This window comes from Meleagris gallopavo, chromosome 3 (genome assembly GCF_000146605.3).
Source record: "Meleagris gallopavo isolate NT-WF06-2002-E0010 breed Aviagen turkey brand Nicholas breeding stock chromosome 3, Turkey_5.1, whole genome shotgun sequence".
NCBI classification, from domain to species: domain Eukaryota; kingdom Metazoa; phylum Chordata; class Aves; order Galliformes; family Phasianidae; genus Meleagris; species Meleagris gallopavo.
Genome location: NC_015013.2, coordinates 24,154,267 through 24,179,942, shown reverse-complemented (window position 1 = coordinate 24,179,942; position 25,676 = coordinate 24,154,267). Strand labels below are relative to the sequence as shown.

At 38.0% G+C, this 25,676-nt stretch overlaps 1 protein-coding gene across 1 annotated transcript in view; it reads right to left on the bottom strand.

Moving 5' to 3' along the window:
* Positions 1 to 25,676, bottom strand: part of CTNND2 (catenin delta 2) — a 607,095-nt gene that overhangs the window by 296,413 nt on the left and 285,006 nt on the right. The window contains exons 4-5 of the mRNA XM_019614298.2: positions 9,488 to 9,522; positions 8,896 to 9,012 (exon numbers count right to left, since the gene is read on the bottom strand). Coding sequence (XP_019469843.1) covers positions 8,896 to 9,012; positions 9,488 to 9,522 — 152 coding nt within the window. The remainder of the gene's footprint in view (positions 1 to 8,895; positions 9,013 to 9,487; positions 9,523 to 25,676) is intronic.

Sequence of the window (25,676 nt, the reverse complement as noted above, 5' to 3'; positions counted from 1 at the left end):
TCCAAAGTCAAACTCATCTCAAGAGAAGCAATCCCAGTATATAGTAATATGGTGATATCAGTATGGAAGTGATATATAAAAGCCCATTTCATCACGTAGGCATAACCTGAGATAAGGGAACCCTAACAAACATGTTTTAGGTGACAATGCACTGAAACAAAAATCATACTATAGGCTACTGTACAGAAATGGAGGGAACTTACAAATGACTTATGTGCAACGTTGTCATACTATTACTTTTGCTCTGTCAACATGACACATGAGCGAGCAATGTGGATTAGCCTGAAGTCAGATAAATGTGTAAGAAGTAAGGATTACAAGGCCACTTTTATACTGAAAGTGTTTTGTTTTTTTTTCTCTGAGGATGAATAAGCATCTGTTTGGGAAACAAGATACTGAGGTTTTATTTCATGATGTGTGAAAACAGAAAAGATAAAGGAATTGGAAAATAAAAGACAGTGGAAGCAAGAAGGTAAGTAATGGACATAAGGGTTTGGCAAGAAAGGAATGGGTATTTTAGGGAACAATGGGATAGCAAAGATGAGAGCATTGGAAAGGACAAGGCTAGAGGGAGATTAAAATGAAGCCAGCAATTTAGATCCAACAGGACATGAACATACTGGACTGTCATGTTTTGAACAGTTCTGCTGGTGGCTTCAACCACTTTCTCCCTGAGAAGCCTATAAATCCCCTTGGATGCCTGACTGGTCTTTAAAATAACTGCAGAAAAACAGGCTTTCAGTGTCATGCATAGGAGGGTGTTCACAGCAACCCCTTTGCTACCCCTGAGGAACCAGAGAAAGCAGAGGCTGCTTTGCAGAGTGCTGCTGACTCCTGCAGAATTCCCCAGGCCTCCTGTGAGTAAACAGTCCTAAGAGTTTGAAGATGGGCACAGCATCTAAGCAGAGCAAGATCAGCGTGACCCGAGTTACAATCCATAATATCCCACAGTCAGAATGACTTAGCAGGGCACGGCTGGTGAAACAGATGCCAAATACCATCAGGTTTGCTGTTGGGAAGGTGTGTGGCTCCACTCCTAAAACTTACTCTTTGCAGTGGCCTTTTCCTGACTGTGTAAGGGAACTGATAAAAGAGGAAAGATTTAAAAAAAAATAAAAAAATCACTTATTCTCTTGAAGTGAGAAGCCAAGCATGAATTTAACATGATGCAATATACTAGAAAGAAAGATAAGCTTGTTTTACCTGAATCTTACCATGCTGATACCAATGATAAGAGGTTTGGACGGTTAGTGCGCAAAGTTCTGGGTGAGAACATGGAACAGAGAACAGAGAGACTGCACTTAAACAGAAGATGTTTCTGGCTGCTGCTCACTGTTTAGAGGATGTACCTCATTAGAAATTGGGCAAAGATGACTTGAAAACCCCAGAGTTTCAAGCTAACAAATTGAGAAGGCTTGCATTAAAAGAGATGGATGGAATAACAAGAGCCAAAGATCCACCCATAAATATTTACTCTGAATATATTAAAAGACTGTCAGATGGTTCCTCAGACACATACCCAGTGTGACTTACCTGTAGCTAAAAACTGTTGAGTCAGATGACTGCTAGGTTTGCATTAATGCAACAGGAAAGAGAAGTAGGAGGAAAGGTGAGGTGACCCTTTTAATGTACTTATGCCACTGCTATTCCAAAGACTCAGTTTCTAAAATTAAAGAGGGGCATCCACAGTGCTGAGGTGATTTTTGTCTCTGAAACAGACTTGAAGAGCGCATGATTTTTTGAGTTTGTGTGTTTATCAGGAGATCCCATGAGAACACCTCCTTTGTGTGTGCAAAGAATGACTCAGCTGGATCACCCTGGCACTCAGTAGATAATGAAATGGAAATAACTTCATCTATCAACAAATTGTGAGGTCCACCAATGCCAAATTTCAACTCATTCAGCATGTCAGCCATCTGACAGGTGGCAATTTCACAAAGAAGAGCAGTGGAATTGAAAACACATAAACACATATCTTTTTACACATTCATTGTGTAAATGGGGCCTTTTTGTTTCAATCTATTTTCAATATCAATGAATAAAGCAGCTGATAAAGGATGAAAATCATAAAGGTTGGAGAAGGAGTTCTTTCAGAGTGGGACATCTGCTTTCACACTGAGTAAGGAGGATCTCTGTTATTGTAAAAAATTGCTGAAACAAAATTGAATTAAGACAATAAAATAAGAGCATAGCCCATCTTTTTAGCCTCAGAATTAGGCAGCTTAGATAAGTGAAAAACACATCTGTCTAATACAACAGTACGTATAATTTCCCGAGATAAAAATTGTCTGTTCATCTAACGTCAGTCATTCTTTAGAGGAAAAAAAAAAAGAGAGACTTTTAAATGGACTGCTATCCATCTGTGTTGCATTTGGGGCAAACAGTTTTAAGTGACTAAAAGAGTTAATACATCACGAGACTGAATACTCTGTGCTGAGCCATGTTTTTTCTTCTACAGAAGGACTGGGATGTTCCTAACTGCCTGCAATTTTGTTAATATGTAGCCTTAGCAAAGCGTACTCTGAAATGGTAAAAGCCAAGAAGACAGTATTATTTAATCTATGTTGTATTTACTGCCTTATCAGCATCCTGTATTCTCTAATTAATCTTGAACAGAGGACAGCAGTCACAGATGTGAATATTCAGAAAATGTGAAAAAGACTGCCCGTATTACTGGCAGTCAGGTGGGGAAAGCGGGAATTTCAATACAAAACGCCAAGTTTTAAATTAAAGATTAGAATGCAGCATTTTAAAAATATCTGAGAATTGCAGCCATGTCACAGTGATACAGGAGTTTTTTGTGATCCGTGTCAACAAAAGCTCTATTGCTGCTGTCTGTAGTAACTATTTAGAGAGCAAAGAAAGAGGGTTTCCACATGAAATGATTAAGCAAGAGAAAAATAACTGGTGAGACGATTCCATTTCGATGAGAAACTTAAACACCAAAAGCTCCATAAATCTGTTCCATAATCCTTTTAAGACCAGTCTAAGGTTCATTTTGTGGAGACTGAAGCAAAGGAAATAGCATGACAGATTTAAGTATAGATACCTTAAATTAAAGTTAGAGACTTTTGGATTAGGAGACATTTGAGCCTGTGGTTTATGTTAGGAAGAAAGTGCCAATGAATTTGCTCAGTTATCTCAGCAGTCTGTTTAGCCCTCATTCTGCTACTGTCATGACAAGAGTAAGTAACCATTGCCTCTCCTCACTTCTGCAACCTCTACAGGTCTGTAAGGACTCCATCTGCCCCAGTGAATTATGTCAGAATTGATTTTGATGCTAGTATTATGCAGTCCATAGTGTGGCATGCAAATGAACCATAGAGACAATGGCAAAAGGAAGCTAGTAAGAAGGAAAAAAAAATCAGGACCAAAACTTTCCTCTCATTCCATGTTGATCTCGTTTATTCATCTTTAAAATGCAAACTTACAAACATTGGCAGGAAAAGGCAGCTTGGACTTCAGTGATTGCTCAGAGGCCTCCAGGCTCTGTGTCACCGAGGATGGATGCATTGGTGCCTCAGACAGCTCATCAACATCGTTCCCCACCTACCTGCAGGCAACACTGTGACCTTATCAGCCTTAATGAAAAGCTTTCTCCAGCAATTACCCTTCTTTATCCACAGTTGTACATCTGTGTTTACTTGCCTTCTCTCCCTGAACTTTTCTTCCTTTTGTGTCTTTTCTTTCTTTCATCTCCCATTTTTCCAAGCTTTCTAATCTAAACGATTAACATACAGTCTCCACAATACGTAGCTCCACTTACTCAGCTCTCTGAAAATGCTTTTTTCATGTTTCTTTGCTGATTGAATCACTCAGTTACACCACAAATTGAGCAAGAGTCATCACTCAATACTCCTTGTGGCCTTATGTTTATCTGAAACATCATCAGTATTAACTCTGTCCTGAACTCTGGTCCACAGCCCATCAAAATTTTGCTCCCCTGCATGTTTCCCTCAGTGATTCCAGTCCATACACTCAATGAACGTTTCCATCCTTATCCTGAGACCCATTCCCAGCATCTTTTACGTGACCCAGCTTGGCTTTCATCTCTCTAATCTTTCCCTGAACCTTGTTTAAATGACAAGTATTCATTTGTACAAAAACTGTGCTCTGGGGCCCATCAGAAACAGAAAACAGTGGGCTGAAGAAAGTTTCAGAAAGGAACAGCCAGCTCAGCCACCCACTTCAGGCTGCCATGCTGAGTTTTACAGCTACTGACAGAAGGAGGAGGGAGGGAGTGCCGCCACAGTCACACTGAGGGACTGGTGGAGCCTGGGATGTGCAGTACAAGATGGCTGCCACCATACGGGCCAGCAGCCCTTAGCTGCCCACCTCAGAGACTGAGGGTACTAGTGAACTATTGACCTTCTGCTGGTGGCATCTCCACAAGCACATAGGACAATCTCAGCTCCTCTCTAACACCATGAAAGCAACGTCAGGTTGTATGTGGTGACATAATAATCGGAGTGACATAATTGCGACAGATTTATAGCTATGTAAAGGCAAAGAGAAATTCCTGCAGTACAGGAAGCTGGACAAAGGTACGCAGGTTTAGGTCTTAACTGACCTGCAACCTTATTCATAATCAATTGCTTTTTGCTTGTCTCTAAGTAGAATCACAGAATCATAGAATCATTAAGGTTGGAAATGATCACTGAGATCATCTAGTCACAACTGTCAGCCCATCTCCACCATGCCCAATAAATCACGTCCGTTATTGTCATATCTACCAGTTTCCTGAACACCTCTGACTACACTGCCTCCCTGGGCAGCCTGTTCCAATGCCTCACCACTCTTCTGAAGAAATTTTTCCTAACATCCAATGTGAAACACAAAATAGAAACACTTTTTTTTTTTCTGGGAAGCCAGTTTATACTGAGTTGAAACAGAAGAAAGAGATTGGCCACAGTGCAGGAGCACCTCTCAGATGCATACAGCCCTGTCCCAGGCCAGGGCAACCACAGAAAGCTTATGTGAGGAAAGCTCATCTTTGACAATAATTACTTAAAAATAATGGATGGGGCTCTGCTTGCCCCATACTAATAAGAGCTTTATACAGCACTACCTATGTATTTGTCTATCAGTTAATTCAGCAAAGATAATTAGTGAGCACTATTCCTAGCAATATGAAACACCTCCTGCCTAAGCCACCTTCGTATGATATGTCTTGTTAGCTTATGTCCATGACTTCTATTTGCTGATAAAGAAATAGCACGTGAGATGATATTTGGGATTTGAGGTATTATAACAGCTGCCTGTGGCTGCTACATGACCATTTTTTAAAAACAGTTCTGAGAAAGTCAGAGTGCATAAAACTGAATCATAAGGATTCTGACTACAGAAACACTAATCTTCTTCAAAGGTAAAGCTACCAACAGATTAACTTGTTACACTAGGTGCACGCAGTTCGGGAAAAGAAGCTGTGGTCGCATCCTTGGGGAAGCTTTCATATCATGATTTCAAAAATCAGCCTCAACTAGGCTAGAACTGACACAGCAGGCTAGAAATGTTCTCCTCAGGGTTAGCCTAGTGACATAAAATACAGCTATGCATTCAAAATGCAGATGTAAAATCAGGTAAAATTGTAAATTCTAGACTACAAAAGCTAAGAGATGGCATGCAATGATGATTTTTCTGAATTATCACCCTTCCTCTCTCTCCTTGTCTTATGGACAGTGCACACAAAAATGCAAACCTATTCAGTGTTGCATGATTGCCTCATTCTTCATCATGCCACTTTGGGTCTTCCTTGAAATGGTCCAACACAAAGGAAAAAAACAAACTCTTGTGGATTACACTATGACACTCAATATTCAAGTTCCAATGCACCACAAACAATGTTTTTTATGAAGTGAGATGTTTATCTCACATCCTATGTAGAAACTGAACGAATTACGATGAAAATTGTTTATGAAATGCAAATATTGTGAGATACTCCAGAGTAAGTCCTAGATTTCCCTTTGTATAACTTTTCATATGTTTGAGACACTGCTACCACAGTTCAACTAGATGTGTTTGTTCTCAACACACCTGTGGGTGAAGCACTAACATATAAAACTATATACTGGAAAAAGGTAACTTGAATGATTTCCTAACTATCACATCAGAACTTTAGGATGCAAAGGAGAGATTTAAGTAAGCTTTAAGTAAGAAGCTCAACTATTAAATAAATAATTTTTGTTTTCATTTAATATCTATGTTTTCATTGTGTAGAGAAGTTAGTAGTGCTCAAGATGAAATCATAGAATCATAGAATCACAGGGGTTGGAAGGAACCTCAAGAGTCCAACTCCCTGCTACAGCAGGTACCCCACAATAAGTCACAAAGGTAAGCATCTAGACATCTTAAATATCTCCATAGAAGGAGACTCCACAACTTCTCTGGGCAACCCGTCACCACAAGGAAATTCTTCTGCAGATTAGTATATAACTTTCTATGTTCAAGAGTAGACCACTGCTCCTTGTCCTGTTTCATCACCGAGAAGAGCCTGGCCTCATCCAGCCTTGCCTTCCAGCTTAAGGTATTTTATTTATAAACATTTATTAGATCTCTTCTCAGTCTTCTCTTCCTCAGGCTGAAGAGACGCAGGTTACCAAGCCATTCCTTATAGAGGAGATGCTCCAGGCCCCTTACCATTGCTGTGGTCCTCCATTGGATTCCTAGATCTCTGTCTTTTTTGAACTGGGGAGCCCCAAACTGGACACAGTAGTTTAAATGCAGCCTCACCAGTGCAGAGTAGAGGGGGAGACTTCCCTTGACCTGCTAGCCACACTCTTTTTAATGCACCCCGGGATACCACTGGCCTTCTTGGCTCATGACCAACCTGTTACTGCACAATCTAAACCTTAGCTTTAGGGTAAATTAAGCATTGACAGAAAATGTACAAAACGAAACATGATAATAATTGCTGTAGAGTACAGTCACAAGGAAAAAAAAATATTTTGCACAGACAGTCTTGATAATGGTGTTTTTAGCTTTGCAAACAGAATAGCATTTTAACTGATAGATCTGTTAAATTTTATTCTAAATTGAAAACAGACTCCCAAACAAAAGGAAAAATCTAGTGTATGACATCCTGACTGCATTTATGATCGATTAACTGCAACTGTTGGCCTTGGCATATATATCTGATTCTTAATTAACAACCATAAATAGCAAACGGCAATCTAGTTTCACTGCATTCCTATTTGATTCCTATCTTTCTGTGATGTTCCTCAGAAATCTGTTTGAATACCAGTTACCTTCACCTACTCAGATTTCTTTCTACCTACTATCCTCATCTTTCCCTAACATTTTTCTTAGTTTTAATTTCTTCATCCAGTTTCTGCAATGCCCAGCCATGGGGGCTTCTCGCTTTCAACCTTCCCTATGCAGTCCACGCAGATTCATTTTTCTATCTAATGTATGAAAACAATTGTGATCAGTCATTCAGTCTGTTTCTTCTCACTCCAAAATGAATACAATAGAGTAAGAGGTGAAAAACTCAGGGCAACTTATAAGGGCTTAAGCTGTTGCATCATGCTTTCCCAACAGAAAATTTTTCTCAGGTCAAAGAGCATCTTACCAAAACTGTTAGTGATATTGTTGGCCCAGAAATCTTGTGTACATGAAAAGTGAAACACTATCTACTGTTCCAGGACTGTCAACTTTGAATCTGATTGCAAATCTTGTTTTAAAATAATGAAAAATGTTCTGACAAATTAAAATTCTGCATTCAGCCTTGCACTGCTTTGCTTTCACTTGAAATGATGACGACATTTCAGGTGACAACTCACCATTGCTTTGCAGAAGGCTGCTGTCACATTCCATTAGCCTTTCCACAGGAAAGGGAAATCATTCCCTTTGTTTTTAAGAAAGCTGAATATGGGCAGCCACCCTGAAAGATGTGACTCAGTCACAGGGTACTAAGCAGCAAGGGACTGAAAAAGACAAAAATGGCTCAAGGGAGCAGAGACAAAGACATATAGAGGCAAAAGAGAGAAAATTGAAAAGCCAAGGTAACGTCAGGAGCAGCAGTAGGAGTGATGGGAAAGCGTGTATAGTTTGTGGCAGACAGGAACAGTGCATCACACAGGAGACTGAGGAAAAGCAAAGGAAAATAGGGAACTAATTTGCATCTTCTGTGCCCATTGTTACATCTCATATCAGACTTGTCAACCTGTTGGAAAGCTTTGTCTCAGTGTATGTGATTTCGGAGCACAAGCGTTTGTAGGTATCTGCTCTACAAATACACTGGGTGGCACGTCCCTGTTCCTTACTCACTGCAGCTTTGATTCACTTCTCCAGCTGCTGATCCTAGCAGAGGATCTATCCACTCAAAGCACTCTTCTGCAAAATAAGAACAGCTACCAAATGACCAGTGAACTAACATCTGAGAATAGGCCTCAGCTTTCTTGCTGCTGCTGCTGGCATTCTGTGCATCATCCTTAAATAGTTCAACAATTATGGCCCATTTATCCATTTGAAAATTTTGGTCCTAGAGACTATCAGCTACTAGCTAAAAAGTGACATCACACCACCTCACATTTCAATTACTGCTTTTGCATACTGAAGCAGTGCTGCTTTAAAGATGCTTTTGTAGTGATGGTGTTGAAGTCTTGTGTCATGACCTTGTAATACAGTATGGCCATACTGCAATTTCTAAATGTATTTCTTAAAATACATTCCATGGGGCTTCTGCCCACGGACTGCCAGTGAAATTCTCTCAATTACAAAGAAAATCAAAAATCAAATTGGAAATGCAGGGAGGCAATTTTCCTGCTCCCAGTTACACTGTTTTCTGCTGATTTGAGAAAATAATGAGAAAAACATTCTAATACATGTATTCAGTTTTAAAGCATGAAATATTACAAATAACTGTGGGTTCTGAAAAGCAAGTTTTTTGCAACTTACTTTCACTGGCTGAATAGTCCTGTGGATCAAGTATCCCTGATTCTTGCAGTGATCTAATACAGGAGTCCACCAGCTCCAGACCTGTAGTGAGCTCATCTTCTATATCCTTCTGACCATCTATAATAACATTAACATAAAAAAGTACAAGAAACGCAAAAGATAAAACTAGTTACGTGCTATCACGTACATATATCAGTTATAGCTGATGAAGGAATGGAAAACTCACCAAAATGGCATATTATGAGCAAGCTGGCCACATTGATCCAGGAGAGTTATGCTGCCCTTTATAAGTTTGGCTTTGGATTAATAAAAGCAAACTAAGAAAGCACAGGTCTTATCTTAAGAAAAACCTAGAGACCAGTGCCCTCTCTCAAAACTTTGCTTTATTCTATCTATGTAGATGCTCCATTTGCCAACCCTAACCACTTTTGTCAAGTTCTACTATTTTTTCAGCAGAGTTTTCAAACACTAGAAAAGAAAACACCCAATAAGCACATAAATGCATGCTGTTCTCCCCTCTACCTTATTTAGGAAGCATATTCTTTATGGGAGAGAATATATGCAGTACTCTACAAGTAGATAAGTTTATTACCTTGTGTTTGCCAGTGAAACTGCTCTTCTGTTGAACTGCAAAGAAAAAGAAAAAATGTTAATTTTTTATGAAATGATTCAGTTCTGTGCCACCAATATGTAGATCTAAATATATTCTGAAGAAACTGACCTGAGAATAAATAGCAGAGTTTATGAAGCATTATTTTATGTATATTTCTTTTTTTTTTTTTAGGAATAACTTGCACAGTATTCATTCAGCAGGGAAAAATAAACTATTTCTTAACTAAATAATTGAAAATGTACATACAGAAGCCACTCTTTTAGTCTTAATGTGGAAATTACACTGTTGCAAAGCTAAATTGTCAACATTTTGCAACTTCTGGAGATCCTATTTCTCCGATTTTCCTGTTTTTTTAGACTGCTTTCTCAAGTGAGCAGTTACCTCTGTTTTTTTTAAATGACTTTACATGCACTGTTCCTGGTTCTACTTATGTACATTTTTATTACTCAAAAGTGCAGCAAAGCTAATTCAACTGGCCTGCACAAGAAAGTAAACTTAGAAGTGTTTGTTCTTTCATATACAAGCCCTTAAGCAATGGAAGGTCTTAATTTATAATAATGAGGGTGTACATTAGAACATAGGTCAGATTTCCATGTTGTTGTTTTTTTTTCCTTAGTGGATAAAATGAAGGATATATTCAACTAGCCAATGAGTACACTTTTCTAAAGGCATGATGTGCCCGTCCTTCGCTACAGATCTTCCTTACATGCCAAGAATACAAAATGCAGTCATTCATAATACTTTTAATAATAGTGAATTGATTATTACAGTCACGATTAAAACCTTTTTCTGTACATCTTTATACCTATTGGAAAATAAAAATCAACAGGAACAACAAAAAAAACAAGACAAATTGAATTTTGAAGGGTTCAAACAAAACTAATATTTATTTCTGACGTCAAGAATAAATGCTCTTCTTAGAAGCACATGGGTTTTAAATCTTGAATAGTTTTCTCCTTTCCTAGCGGATGCTGAACCTCTTATGAATATGTGAATAGAGCTCCTTGCATCTATGTCCTGTGAATAAGAATAATGTAAATGAAATGTAATGCTTCTTTCTGGATGGAAATAACCTAAGTTAATTATTGATCAAATTTGGTAGTTAAAAAAAAAAAGGATAATTGCCTAATTTACATATAAATAGTACTAAAAGCATGTTTTAATTTCCAGCTGGCATCACAAGTGTTAATTTGACAAATTCAAATCTACAGATCATCATTAATTTCCAAATATCCTCCACCTGTGGCTTATTTTGATGCACTGGTGTGGGGTTTCATAGATTAAGAAGCTAGTCCTTCGATCAGACACTCAGCTAAAATGTTTGCACTCGAGTGCATTGAAGCTAATAATATTGAAGATAAACACAGCCAGAGTTCTCTGGCAAATAATTATGGCAAAGTACTGAACTGAAGAGATGACTTTAATTGAAAATGCCTTTTCAAATGTAGCCTTGACCCCATTTGGTGGTGACAAGGGACAGTGGCTCTTTTTGCAATTCCGTTTGCCCAACTTTTCAAACTGAATGTTCAGTTGGCACCTGCAGACGTTTCAAAGCAAAGTGAGCAACTTGAAAGCATTCTGCCTTCCTGGAATTAGAGTCATCCATAATATGCAGCATATATTTCCCCACTATACAGTCCTACCTCCAGAATCGAGTTTTCTACATAAGTAATAGATACCACCTCAAGTGACACCACAAAATTCAATACCTCGGGTGGCTTTCTTGCTGGACAAAACAAATTTCTAAATCTTGTTGGCAACAACACTGAAAGTCATCTCATCCATGTCAGTGAGAAAAGATAATCTAAATCTGTGCACAAAGAGTGAGCTATCTGGATAGATACCCAAGGATTGTCTTTCAATGCAGGTGTCAGAGGGCAGCAAGGGCAGGCTGCTCCATAGGGATGGTGAGCAGGGGGCTCACCAGGTGGTGGCAATGCAGAGACCTCTGGGAGTTGGGGCAGAGTCTGCATCGGGACTGGGTTCCAAAACCATGCCCAAAGGCAGAATGTGAAAATTCATTTTCTTTGTCACCCCACACAAAAATGTTGGTGCAAATGAACATCAGTGCACACGACTATGATGGTCAAGTCACATGCCTTACTGATCTTTAAAAGAGCACTGCAACAAAGACCCTTAATTCTTGGTGGGAGTTCAGGACTTTAAGTCACTCTGTCTGGCCCATCTCTCGATTTATCACAGAGCTGCATACACATTTTAAGGGCAAACCCACACTGTTGTATTCCTTTGATTACCCAAGAAGCGTTCGTGTGCCTCTCTGTGTGCAGAAGTCATTAAGTTTCCACTTGTCATTCCGTTTTTGAGGAAGTGCTGCAATGATCTGCTATATAAAATGTTTCTTTCTGTTGTTTTCTAAAACAATTCATGAAATTATATCTAACCCTACTATGCAACAGCTATAAAAGGACTTTTATGAGGAGCTGTATCAGCTGTAATCTTTTCAATTACTTTTGCAATGGAGCCTCACAAACATAGCTGTATATAATTACAGGCAGATACTGTCTCACTGATTTTTAAAATGCTATTCTGGAAGTTCTCATTTGTGGAAGGTGGAACAAAAAAGATTCAGAGACATTTCATAAAAAGCATGGAGGTTGAGAAGCACTAATATTCTGGTTCAAGCAAAGGAGGAACAGTTCTTAAATAAACAATATATTTTCTTTAATGTTTTGTAAATAAACCAACCTTTGGTATCAACTGTCTGAGGAAAAAAAAAAAAAGAACTAAGAATAAATCTGATATAATTCCTTACAATTACCGTAGAAAAAGGTCCTAATTGCTCTATACTATTTCTTAGTTGCCCAATTTAAAATACATCAGAATTTCTGACTGCAATAATCACCTCTATAGATGGGACACAGTCATCTCTCCTAAATCACATTCTATTAATCAGCCATGGTATCAACTCAGCTGTCACATCAACAAGTCCTTTTGATGGTCCAACAAATCAAATTTAATACTTTACAACAATCATCAAAACTGTAAAAAAAAAGAAAAAAAAAAGGAATAAACAGAAAGCCCCACTCCTCAAATCCCCTAATATTTTACTCATCTGAGTACTGAGCTTTTGTACCCTTTGAATTTCAAAGAAACTTTTAAAATTGCTACAGATTTCCTCACAGATTACAGTGCCAGAAAACTGGCATCGTCTCCTTCCGTATTCAGGACCCATCTGGATGTCTACCTGTGCAACGTATTGTAGGGAACCTGCTTTAGCAGGGGGTTGGACTTGAGGATCCTTTGAGGTTCCTTCCAAACTTTGCAATTCTGTGATTCTGCGAAAACTGTTGGTTAATTCCCACCTGTATTAGAAAGACCTTGCTACAAATTCCTACGAGGAAAGGGAATTGTCTTTTTCTTTTCTTTCTTCCCAGACAAATTTTTACAATTCCCTAGGTTTTCAAAAATAAATAGCAGAAATCTGAGGCTCGATGGTGAGTGTTTAGTATTTATTTTCAAAGATACAAGGAATTATGCACAAAATTTCCTTAAGATCTCAAAAGTGATGCAGCAATGTGCAGACATATTTTCCTTTAAAAGTGACTTTTTAAAAATGTTCCAGCCTCTTTATTTCCACTTTTCATGCACTGATTATGCTTAGTAATAGACGTTCCATTTCTTTTTACTTAGGTGAGATTTAATGTTCAACGTGCTGCAGTAGTATGAGCACAATGTAACTGCAGTGTATGTACCTTCAGCAGTTTTGCTCTTTGCCCAGAGTGCTACTGATGTGTTCACAAAGCAGGCAGCAAGGCTGCTATTTAATGGAGAGAGCATAATATAGTCCATTTCCTTATAGTTTTTATCCTCACTCCTGAAGTAGTCAACAAGAGGATCAATTCTAACTGGTCTAGTATTAGACATGGAGATTGGTGGCCCTGCATTCAGCAGGGGGGTTGGAGCTTGATGATCCCTGAGGTCCCTTCCAACCCAAACTATTTTATGATTCTATGAAAAACATTTACTGAAGTTTTGATTGAACTTAGCCACTTGGAAACAAAACACTTGCTACTTAGCTTGCCAGAAGCATCCAGTTTTCTTTAGTTTCAGTTTTGCCATTAGTTTCCTGTGTGATAATGCAGAGAGAGAATCACAGAAAACTCTCTGAAGTATGTCATGGAGAAGAATTCAAAGGACGATACATTTGAGTCCTTGTTGTACTTCATTTTAAACTTGGAAGCAATAATAATATTAGAGAATCTAGAATTACATAACTCCTATTTTTATTCTTCCACAGATGCCCATTTTTGTCTCCTGGGGCAGATAGGGTACAGACTTATGTATACCCTAATTATGAATCAATAAAACCATTCTCATGTTCTTATTTAGAGAAGCTAAAATCAAATCAAATTAATTCATTGTGTAATTTCCCTTAATTCATAAAATAATTAAGAAAAAAAGATGATGGTTCACAAATAAGAGGATTTCTGATAAAGTAATAATGTAGTTCTTCCTGTTTGCTTCATTAGCTATTTTTATTTAGGTAAGGAGTTCATTTTCAAACTGCACCTGAACATGAGCACAGTGAAAATTTAACTATGCTTTCTGAGAGTATCAGTTTGGATAGTATTGTACTATTGTATTTGATCAGCCACAATGATGGATCTCATCATGCATCTAAATGATAGATTCATACAGTCACACAGGAGCTTCCCTGAAAGTAATGCCTTCTATTTTATGATGTTGACCCATGACATCATAGGCAGATGTTGGTGGTAGGGCAGTAGATGTTGAACCTTTCTGCCAATATTCCATTCCATTTTGCTGCAGCAGCAGAGGGGCAGCAGAGGGGCTGACAAAATACCATCTGATGATGACATGGAAGTGAGGATAAAGCACTGAATTCCTCCATGCAGAAAGAATTGCAACTGTCGATATTATTCATCGATACTTGGTGAACATTTTTGGATACCGAACAGTTAACGTTAGCACAGTGAGGCAGTGAGTGGTGCATTCCAGCAGTGGTGACAGTGATGTGAAAGACAAGCCATGTTCCGGAGGACCATGCACAGCTGTCACACCACAAAATGACGAGTGTCTCAATCAGCTCATCAGCACAAACCACCAGACTACAGCCAGGGAACTCTGTACAGAGCTGAATATCAGCTTCAATACTTTGAAAATGATGGTGGCAACATTGTAGTATCACAAAATTTGTGCAAGATGGACCCCACAAATGCTCACATAGAAACAGAAAGAACACTGCTGACTGTTTCCTGGATTGCTTCAATATTGGTAATGAGACATAGTGTCACCACTATGAGCCAAAATCAAAATGGCAGCACATGGAGTGACGACGTGAATTCACCATCAAAAAAAAGTTCAAGATGCAGCTCTCAGCAGGTAAAATGATGTGCATTGTCTTTTGGGAAAGGAAAGGGAAAAAAAGGGAAAGGGAAAGGGGTGATCCTTCTGAATCCAGATTTTGTGCCTTCTGAGTTCCATCTGTTTGGGCTGGTGAAAGGTGGACTGTGTGGGCAACGTTTTCCTAGCAATGACGCAATCATTGTACCTGTGAAACAGTGGTTCACCTCCTTTTGTGCACATTTTTATAAACATGGCAAGAAAGCTCTTGTTCATGTTTAATGAAAATGCATAGCTATTGGTGGTGATAATGTTGAAAAATAGTGTTTTGTAACTGAGTTTTCGCTATCAAGTAGAGTTATTGTGCTCTTTGCATCTCTTGTAGCTTCCGTGGAAATAAATAGGAGGCATTATTTTTTGCAGTGGCCTGAGTTGTAAGAGACGCATAAGGATCATCAAGTCCAACTCCTTGCTCCACACAGGACCACTCAAAAATCAGACCATACGTCTGAGAGCATTGTTCAAATGCTCCGTGAACTCCAGCACTGGGGCTGTGCCCACTGCCCTGAGGAGTCTGTATGAGTGCATGACCACTGCCCTCTGGTGCAGCCCCTTTCCCTCACCCCCAGCTGCCCCTCCCCTGACACAGCTCCATGCTGTTCCCTCAGGCCCTGTTGCTGTCACACGGAGCAGAGCTCAGCGCTGCCTTCAGCTCCCTGTGAGGAGCTGAGCCGCCATCAAGCCTTCCCTCAGCTCCTCTGCTCTGCGCTGAGCAAACCAAGGGACCTCAGCCGCTCCTCATACATCTTGCCCTCTAGGCCCCTCACCATCTTCATAGCCTTCCTTCAGACAATCTCTAATAGTTCTACGTTAGTTAAAAATAATCAACACAACACATTTTTTTCTGAAACTTTATGGATTTGGACTTTGGTAGCAGGAAATTAACTTCTTAAGAAACAGAGTGCAATATAAATAAAATTCCTTTGAGGAAATCCACTTCTGTGCATTTGATCATTGCAGTATTTCTTCCTGGGATAGCTGAGCACTACAGCACATAACAAACACGCATCAGCAACACGAAGCTTTTTATCTCACTATAGACAAACAGAGATACCCTTTCTGTTCAAAGTTTCAAGCTTAAAATGCAGATTCAGCTAAGAGACTCAGGCTGACCATTGCTTTAAGTAAATTATTTTAAGCGTGACTTCACTTAGTTAGGAGTATTTCAACCACACTATTTGTTCTGTATTGTCCTCAGTATCCAGTAAGAAAGTGGTTTTCTCTGTTTTTTTGAGGAATGACTCATTTTGAGTTCAGCACTTCCTTGGGGAAATAATGCAGACAGAAGCCAGACAGGCTGTACCTTGAAGAAAGCACGTTCCATGCAGAAACCTCCCAACACACAAATGGTCTGACACTGCGTGAAATCACACATCACACCACTTCCCAATTCCCTTCCCTTACAGCCTCTTCACATTAGCTTCACTCAGCTCTTTCCAAGAAACTGACCCTTCTTGGGTTCTTTGCCTTCTCCTACTGAAAAAACTTTTCCCTTTCCCTTTTCCCTCTCCTCTCCTCTCCTTCCCCTTTCCTTTCCTACTGAATTTTTTGCATAGCTGATAATTTTGCTGTTCCCCTTCCCACAGCTTAGACTTGCTATCTGCTACTTGGGCCAGGATCAAACACCCTCTGTGCCAAAATATAGGATGGATGTCCCTTGTAACTAACAAAATACATTCTTAACATTAAAATATTTCTGCATTTTGAGATTGAATAAATTGCCATCTCCACCTTATTTTTATTTCTTTTTGTTTTTTATTTCTGTATTCTCCACCAGATGTGTGACTTGAGACATTGCCATGAAACAGGAAAAGGTACTGCAGGGAGCAGGAAAATTTTTTTGATCGTTTTTAGGGGAAGATTAAGTAAACGATTTAATGGGAAATGGTTTTAAGTTGAGGGAGGGAAGATTTAGGTTGGATGTCAGGGGGAAGTTCTTTACAGAGAGAGTGGTGAGGTGCTGGAACAGGCTGCCCAGAGAGGTTGTGGATGCCCCATCCCTGGAAGTGTTCAAGACCAGGTTGGATGGGACCCTTGGCAGCCTGGTCTAGTATGAAATGGGGAGGTTGGTGGCCCTGCACGTGGGCAGGGAGGTTGGAGATTCACGATAACTGAGGTCCCTTCCAACCAAGGCTATTCTGTGATTCTGTGTGCTAAAAGAACAAAGAGGTTCATTGAAATTTTAGCTGGAAATTTAGAAAATGTACTAAAATATTGTGGAAGTAACCATCCCACTTGTGGTGATGGGCCCCACTCTCACCTGTTCTTATAATGTTCTTTGATAAATCTGTTAGAAAGAGCTGATGCTAGTTTAAACTTAAGGGAACTGGACTAGATCCCAAGATGGTCTGTCCAGTATTCAGCCTTTTAATTACTCTCAGGCTGTTATCCTGAAGCCTGCTGAAGCCTGATGATTGTTACATTATGTAGCACACACACAACTGCCTATTTTAGTTTCTCAGACTATCAGAAACACAAAGAAATGGAGAAATTCAGTCACTTGAGAAGCAGGCAGCACCAAGAATCAAATATGCAAAAAATGATGACCCTTAAATTTACTTTTCAGTGTATGAATGTAAAGGCAGCAGAGAACTACTTTCCAAACTAAGTTGTTGGATGGATGTAAAAGTAATTTGGCCGATTAGATGGGTGTTAAGCAGCTGAATCAACCCTTGAACAATTGCTATTGATTTATGATTTCAACTATGGGAGTGAAAATTCTCATTTCTAAACTGTCTGTTGGTAAACAGAGCTGACAAATTATCCAAGTAACCAAAACGGCACCTGGTAATAACGGCTATTCAGCTATATGGATAACGTTTAATCACATATTCATTACTGAAAATGACTAAAATTACATTAATCCAAGCTGACAAAAAATAAATGTAACCTCCAGACACATCTGGAGTTCTGCCCTATAAAAATACAGTCTTTTATTTGAGATTTTTTTCCCCACTAATGCTCAGAGGGGAAAAAATAATCAGTTCCCTAAGACAGTAATACTCATTAATTCATTGCCTACAAATTACTAAAGAAATATATATTTTTAAGAGTAGGTATGCATTAAAAAGAATAATCTTAAACAGTAAAAGGACGTCCTTATAGCAATTTGAAAAAAATAAACTTTCAGACAACATGCTAATGCAATGGATAACAAAAACATTTTGCACTGCCTTTATTCCTAGAAGAATATTACAATATAAAATGTTGTTAAATAGTCATTTGACAACAAGAGCAATCCTTTGCAATTGTTTTGTTAACAAAAGGATGAAACTACCTTTCTACTTAAAAATACTATATATCTGGTACATGAAGTTTCACTGTGTGGCTCAGTATTCAATCTTTTTTCCCTGCTATATGTACATAATCTACACATTTCATTACCGAGTTAAAGTTGCAAGAGAATTTTGGAGTTGTGATTTCCTGCTATTGTGTGCACTGACTTTAAGATCTGCCAGATAGGTACACCGTGAAGGACTACAGCAGTAACAGCAGTGAGACTGAAAATCAGATCAAATCAAGAGACAAATGCCCGGTTGATCTCAGAAAATCTGCTAATTGCTTCTGGCTTTCACCTGGCTTCTCTGTAACTTAATACCAAAAATTCTTGTTTGCATCTGTAACCATGCAGCTGATTTTGTTCTTAAACCTGTTCAGCTCTCTTGCTTCTTCTGCTTTGGGCAGTCTTTCATGGAAAACAAAATCCTACCCCTGAATTTCCATATTGTTCCTTTAAATGGCCAAAAAGACCATTTTTCTCTGCAAAAAAAATCTGGAAGTATGAAATTCACAGTGCACTAGAGTTTAATTTTACTCTTTTTTTTTTTTTTGTCTTCAATTTGTGCAAATTAGAACAGTGAAATATGTTTGTTATCTAATTGCCACAAACTTTCCTGATGCAAATCAGCCCCAGTGCACCAGACAGGTGACTTAACGAATACTACAGGTTCTCACATTGAGTTCAAAAACAATTTAAGAGGGTTAGCTATATACTTTAATCACTGTAAAAATTTAAGACATTGGCTATTCTACCATCTCTGATAGCACTGTGGTCATAACTCAGTAGCTCTCAATAGCAGAATTTAACTGCTGTGAAGGCTTGTTGGATAAAAATCTAATTATATCTATTGGCATCCTCAAAGCACCTGAAATTAAAAAGTGGTAGCACTTAAAAGTGTTAAGATAGGGCACTGATCTTCATTCTGCTCAAGGGGCCACCTAGTATTTTCTGGAGAAACTGTATAATTATGCAGCAAAATGTTAAACTAATAGATTAAATGGAAGCACTACTTTTGTAACTGCTGAATAATCAGACATGGGAAATGAAACAGATCCCAAGTAACTTCACAGTGGGAGATACAGAACCATGCTCAATTTTTAAAAGCCTTTTTTTTTTTTGGTGAAGGGATTCCTAAATTTTAGGAAAACTAATCTGTTAGCCACCTATGCAAATCCCTCTCTAGAATTTGTTAACATCACTTTTTCAAAACAATTAATCAAAATTCTTTCCTCTCCATAGCTGGCAGATGTGGACTCCAGTTCAGTTTCATACAGTGCATGTCACTAAGCAAAACCTATGCCCTATCCTATAACCTATTCACATGTTCCATCATCCAAAACATGCACATGTGAAACAATAGTTTCCAGCTTTGCTTTTATTTTTCTTTTCTATTATTACTGTAAATGAAACTTCAGGAGTTTGTCTACTGAGCTATCTCATCATTTTACTACCATACAAGTTTTAAATATTTTTTAAATATATCTTTAAATTTACTTTTAAATATCTCAATCTAGGTTTAAAAGTTACTCATAAAATCAATTAGTTTCTATTTTTCTACTCATCCAGTCAGTGTGTCGAGAAAACAGACCAGTCAAAATGCGAAATCTGCTTCTATAGGCAAAATAAAGCTAAGAGAGAGAGAGAAAGATGATTTCCCCGAAATACGAATCGAAACAAATCTTTTCTGGACTTGACAAAATTCATTTCTCCAAGTATAGAAATGCTACAGCTAATAGGTGGAAACAATTAAGAAAACAAACCACCGTGTGTTGTAGTCCTTTTGAGAAATAACAGTCTTAGAACGTTAGTGTAAAGACAGTGCTGAAAGCAGAGACGGACTTCTACTCCCAAGCACCTCTCTCAACACCCTGCTCACAGCAGGCTCATCTGGCACTGGCTAGGAGCCGTGGCCATTCTTCAAGTGTTAATAATTGTGTCCAGATCTTAATGTGCTTCCATTTTAAAGAATAAAAAGGGTAAGGGTAAGAGTCTATAAAGAATACTTGAAAGCATCCGCTGACGTATGGTGGTCAGTATGGTGAACACTTTCTAAACAACATTACAAAGTATTGTATCTATTTAAGAAATGGAGGAAGAAAATTAAATAGCCACCACCTAAGCCTAAGCTGACTTTCATAGTTTAATTTGCTAATAATTAGAATTCTAATGGCTCCTAGAACATGAAATATATGCCCAGAATTTGATTAAGGCTTCACACAGCACATAAAACAGTAGATTTCTCCGAGAGAGTAAAAATAGGAAATATAGATCTAATATCTAGAATTTCATCAAGCATTTAATCCATTATCTGATGACACTGCTTAATTCATAGGTTAAAAATAAAGCGAGGATCATTAAAAGGTTTTTTAGCAGAAGATGTAATAAAACAGACAAGACAACCAGTATGCTGAAGTGAGGTTGAGCAAAAGGGAAATGACACAGAGTTTCTCAAAAATCAGTGTTGGGATTAAACTTGGACTTTTCTCCAAGTTTTCTTCAGTTTGTTTAAGACAAACTGAAGCTGATGCAAGATCAGTACTGGAAACGTATTAAACCAGTCTTCTGATACCACAGAAAGACTGGACTTGTTGATTCTCAAGTTAATTTCAGATGAGATTAAACCTCGTCTTACTATTACTTGGATTTAATTTCAACAGCAAACTAAGTCTGAAAATTGTTTTCCTTCTCCTTGGATGAATACTCTATTTTTCATAATGAGAAAAAAGAGTAAATGGATTTTGAAGAGGTTGTTGAAAAAAATTAAAGGAATTCTGAAAATACTTTATGGCCATCTATAAAATATAGCTAATCATAGCAATACGATTTCTATTACTCATAAATTCAGTAAACTGCTCCAAAACATTCACTCAATAATACAGATAGACAAATCGAGGGATGATGAGAAAATCAAGGTTTACTATAATTACTACTACATGCATCAAACAGGAAGTTAAAATGTTGTTTTGTCCAATACATTCACTAATTTTTTAATTCAGCATGGGAACATCATCTGTAATTGAAAGAGAAGAAAAATAAGTATAGAATAGCAGAGAAAGAATAGCCACAAACTTATATTAGAAGTATAGCTATTTGTTTCCATAGGTATTATAATATATACACATGTTCCAACTGCATATTATAGCATATTTTCATCTTCCAGGATGACAAATAATGATTAGTTGTAATTTTACATTCCAGATTTCAAAGCAAATAAATGCCTCTGATCTCTATCAGAAATATGGAGCTCCTCACCTGACACAAATATGTTTTTATACATACATGTGTTTGTACATATTTGTTTATGTACATAGAAATAGCATTGACTCATTTGAGTACTTCAGAATCACCCAACTGTTTATATTAAACGTAGTATCATATGTACATGTAAAAGTTGGAAACAAAATGAGGCCATTAAAAATATTTGAATGATTCCATAACAGTCTTATTTACCAAAGTTACCATCATGATGTTAATAACTTGTAGGTCTTTAGAAATACTGTATCTAAAAAAATGCTAGCAGACAGATTATGAGAAGTTTAGATGATGCACACTAATAGAGGATGAACGTTTTCTGTCCTGTTTTTATCTTAAGACATTAAGAGATTAAATTCAAACACTTGTTCTTCTGCAGCATCGTGAGCTCAAAATACCCTTAATTTTTCCATATTACAAGGAAAAAATCATCTCCTTAAGTCCTGTGTGCACTGTAAAGTCTACTTCTCAGCAGCAGAAAAGCTTTGAAGAATAATTTTATAATTAAAAATGTGTAACATGCACAGATGCTATCCATCACAGACTGACCACACAGCAGCAAAGTACAGAGCTGGGAATGTGATACAACCACTACCTGTTGGAATGCCAGCACCATCATATGTCTTGTAAAAGGCTGAATTCACTCCAGCGCTGGGGAGGTCCAGAAACTGACAAACATATGGGTGAGGACACTGTCAGAACTGGGGGAGAAGGATTAAACTTGCCCTTCTTTTCTCACTGAATGCATATGAGGGTGGCGGCTTGATTGCCTAGTTTATCCCTATCTATTTTTCAGCAATAAATAAAATCTGACCAAACTGCAATATTGCTGGTTTGGAAACCTTTAGCACACTTTTTTTTCCCCATATTTTCTAACTATTCTAACCTCTTCCCATCTTCTGACTTTTCCTCTGTCTTTGAAAAAGCCTTAACGGAACTTGTAGGAAAACTGAGCTCACTGGAATCCCAAAGAATATTCATCCACTGAATAAATATACTTATCATAAATTATTCATGGATTCTTTAATTCTCCCTATGCAGTTCAGATTTTACCCAAATCTGTAGGAGCTGAGAAGGGACAAGAGTCAGTGAGTCAAAGTGAAATATAAGCAGTTCTGCCTGAACTTCAGGAACCATTTCTGCCCTGCGTGGGTGACAGAACCCTGGCACAGGTTGCCCAAAGAGGCTGTGAATTCTGCTCCTTGGAGATCTCCAGAAGCTGCCTGGACGTAGGCCTCTGCTCCTTGCTCTGAATGTCCCTGCTGGAAAATGGTTTGAAACAGATGGATCCAGTGTGCTATTTATATGAAGTAGATATGTTTTGAGTATGTCATTATTTACATTTATTATACAAATTTCAATTCTGTGGACTATGACCCAATGCAATGCAATCTGAAAAAAACAACTGTCTTGCACTGAATCTTGTACAGTGTTTTTGGAGTCAGTGCCACTTCTGTCCTAGTAACTAGGACCATTATGTGTGAGCCACCTGGCTGCATTTATTATTATTTAGCTTGCATTTAAGCTGTGGATGGCACTTCAAATGGGAAAAAGAGAAGGGAAATTCAATCTCTGTTTTATAATTCTTTGTTGTGAAAATATGATACTAAATCACCAGAACAGAAGAAGAACCCCATGATACCATTTTCTCAGTTTCTTCTAAATTTTCAGCAAAGTATTTGAAAGGAAATAAATATTTCAATTTCCTCTTGAGCAGAGAACAATAAGACATATGTGTCATCACCTGAAAAACAACTGAAACTCAACAATAAGCCTGTCTCCACTGAAATTCTCTATCGAAAGTCCTGACACGAGTTATGTATGTGACAGAGAGGGCAACCTTTCTCATTGCTGCAGAACAACCTGCCAAGAACAAACAGGGCATTATCTGAACTGCGATGCTGTCTGACAACAGATAGCCTTCTTCCCCTTTTTCCTTCAAGCCTCAAGTTTATATTAGAGCAAAGAGTAACCTAACACTTTGAAGGAAAAGAAATACAAATCATTCCTTGTCAGTCTATTCAGCAGCTACAAGGTATTTGACTTGAGTTGTTGGGCATGGAAAATTCAACTTTTTGGAGTCAGCTGGCTCCACACTTACTCTGTAGCCTTCATTTTTCCACCAAGCTCAAGCTTACCTTCTTACATAAATGAATTCATAGCACCTGCCCAAATTTTTTTTTACTAAAGCGTCATCCACTTGAAAAATGAGTCTGAAAAAGGTTATACCCTATCATGATGTGGATTACCTGCCCTGATTTCACACTATGTCCTTGTATTCCTAATTGCCTTGATCTTATTTTGCATCTCACCTGCCTCTAACAAAAATCCCTCTATTTTTACTTTTGGATTCCATATTGCTTCACTGCAGCATACATTAGATGGGTCTGCATTTTAAGTTACTGTATCAGAACAAAAGCAAAATCATACATTATGTAAACATCTTTCAAAAGTAAGATTTTTTTTTGTTTGTTTGCAGTGTATGCTGTTACTTGTCATCTAACTACCTTTGTCTTAGGTGGGAAAAGAGTCACTACGTATCTGAAGTGTACAAGAACTGTTGAGTCATGGCCTGAACCGCTGCTTGATCACCTGAGGTCAGATACAGCCCAATTAGAAGCAAAGACAATGTGGTTGTTTGGTTTTTTTTTTTTGTTTGTTTTTTTTAGGTTTTTTGAAGATACCACCACTCTATGTATCACAGAGTGAATCATATTCAAATTCATTTAACCTTTTAAATATTCTTATCATAAACATTTTTTTCTCTTTTCATCTGACTTCTGGGTCTAAATACTGCTCTACTGTTTTATCAATTTCCATCTTTAAGGCTATGAGTGGTATTTTGATTTTTATACAAATACATTTCTGGATCCAGCCAGTACAATTACTACCAAGACCTTTGTAGCCTAAACTGAACTATAGAAACATTTAACTAAAGCCTACTTAAATGAATAATCAATAAATGAATACTCCTGAAGAAATAACACATCCCCAGGAAGATGGTTATCTAATAGGATTTTATTGTCCATTAAATACAAAGTCTGGAATTAGGAACTTCTACAAATAGACATACATAGGATACACTTCAGGCACAGCAGCAATAATTTCAAGATGTTATATTTCACAGAATGTCTCCAAGGCAATATAAAAAAAATTAGGCAGAATGAAGTCCATACTTTATTTTACTTAAGTCAAATACAGATATAAGTAAATTTAAGAGAAGTTACGTATACAAAGTAGAAGGCACATATACTAAAAACAGAAACACGTAATAGAAATTAATTATCAGTGAGAAAGACACCAAACTAATACATTTGGTGCTCAGAATGAAGATATAGTGAGGCCCTGCATCTGAAAATCCTACATTAATATATGTATCCATAAGTATTCTTTCTTAACTTTCAAAACCCAACACTCTTTAGATCCAAATTGAGGCTCTGGATCCCCTTGTCTAATTATAAGAAACTAAGCAGTGCTCTGCTCTTCAGCTGTTTCTCTATTTATTAATTGAAGGGAAAGGTGCTTGGATGAAAATAAAACATGGTTTAGTGTCACTCTGGAGGTGAACATTTTGACTATCATAATTTAATTATGCAGATAACAGGACAGAGTACAATTTCAGCAGGTTCACAGATAATGTAAAATTCTGAGGAGTAACTGAAAGACCAGACCATTGTGCTGCCATTCAGACTTCAACACTGAAGAAACGGTCTAATAGATACAGCGTGAAGCTCAATAAGAGGAATGACATGTTCTGTATCTGGGCAAGAACACCACCATGGGCTGGGATTTAAGTCCTGTCAAGCAGCTTTGCAGAAAAGGACCAGAGGTCATACTGGATGAGAAATATATGAGAACATACCTTGTGGTATAGAAAGCTAATAGCATCCCAGGCTGCCCTGTGAAAAGCACTGCCAATGAAACGAAGGAAGTGATCCTCCGCCTGTACTCGGCATAGATGAGGCACTTCTGGAGTGCTGAGCTGAATGCTGGAGAAGAGACGTGGGCATATTGGAAAGAGTTGAGTGAAGGGCCACAAAGGTGGAGCCTCTGTCATGTGGGAGAAGGCTGAGAGAGCTGGGAGTGTTTAGCCTCAAGAAGCAAAAGCTTGGGAGGATCTTACCAACGTGTATAAATATGTAACAGAAGACAGTAAAGGAGATGGAACTACATTCCTCTCACAGGTAGTAGGTGAGAGGATAGTTGATAATAAGCACAAATTAAAAATGCAACAAATTTCATTAAACAAAA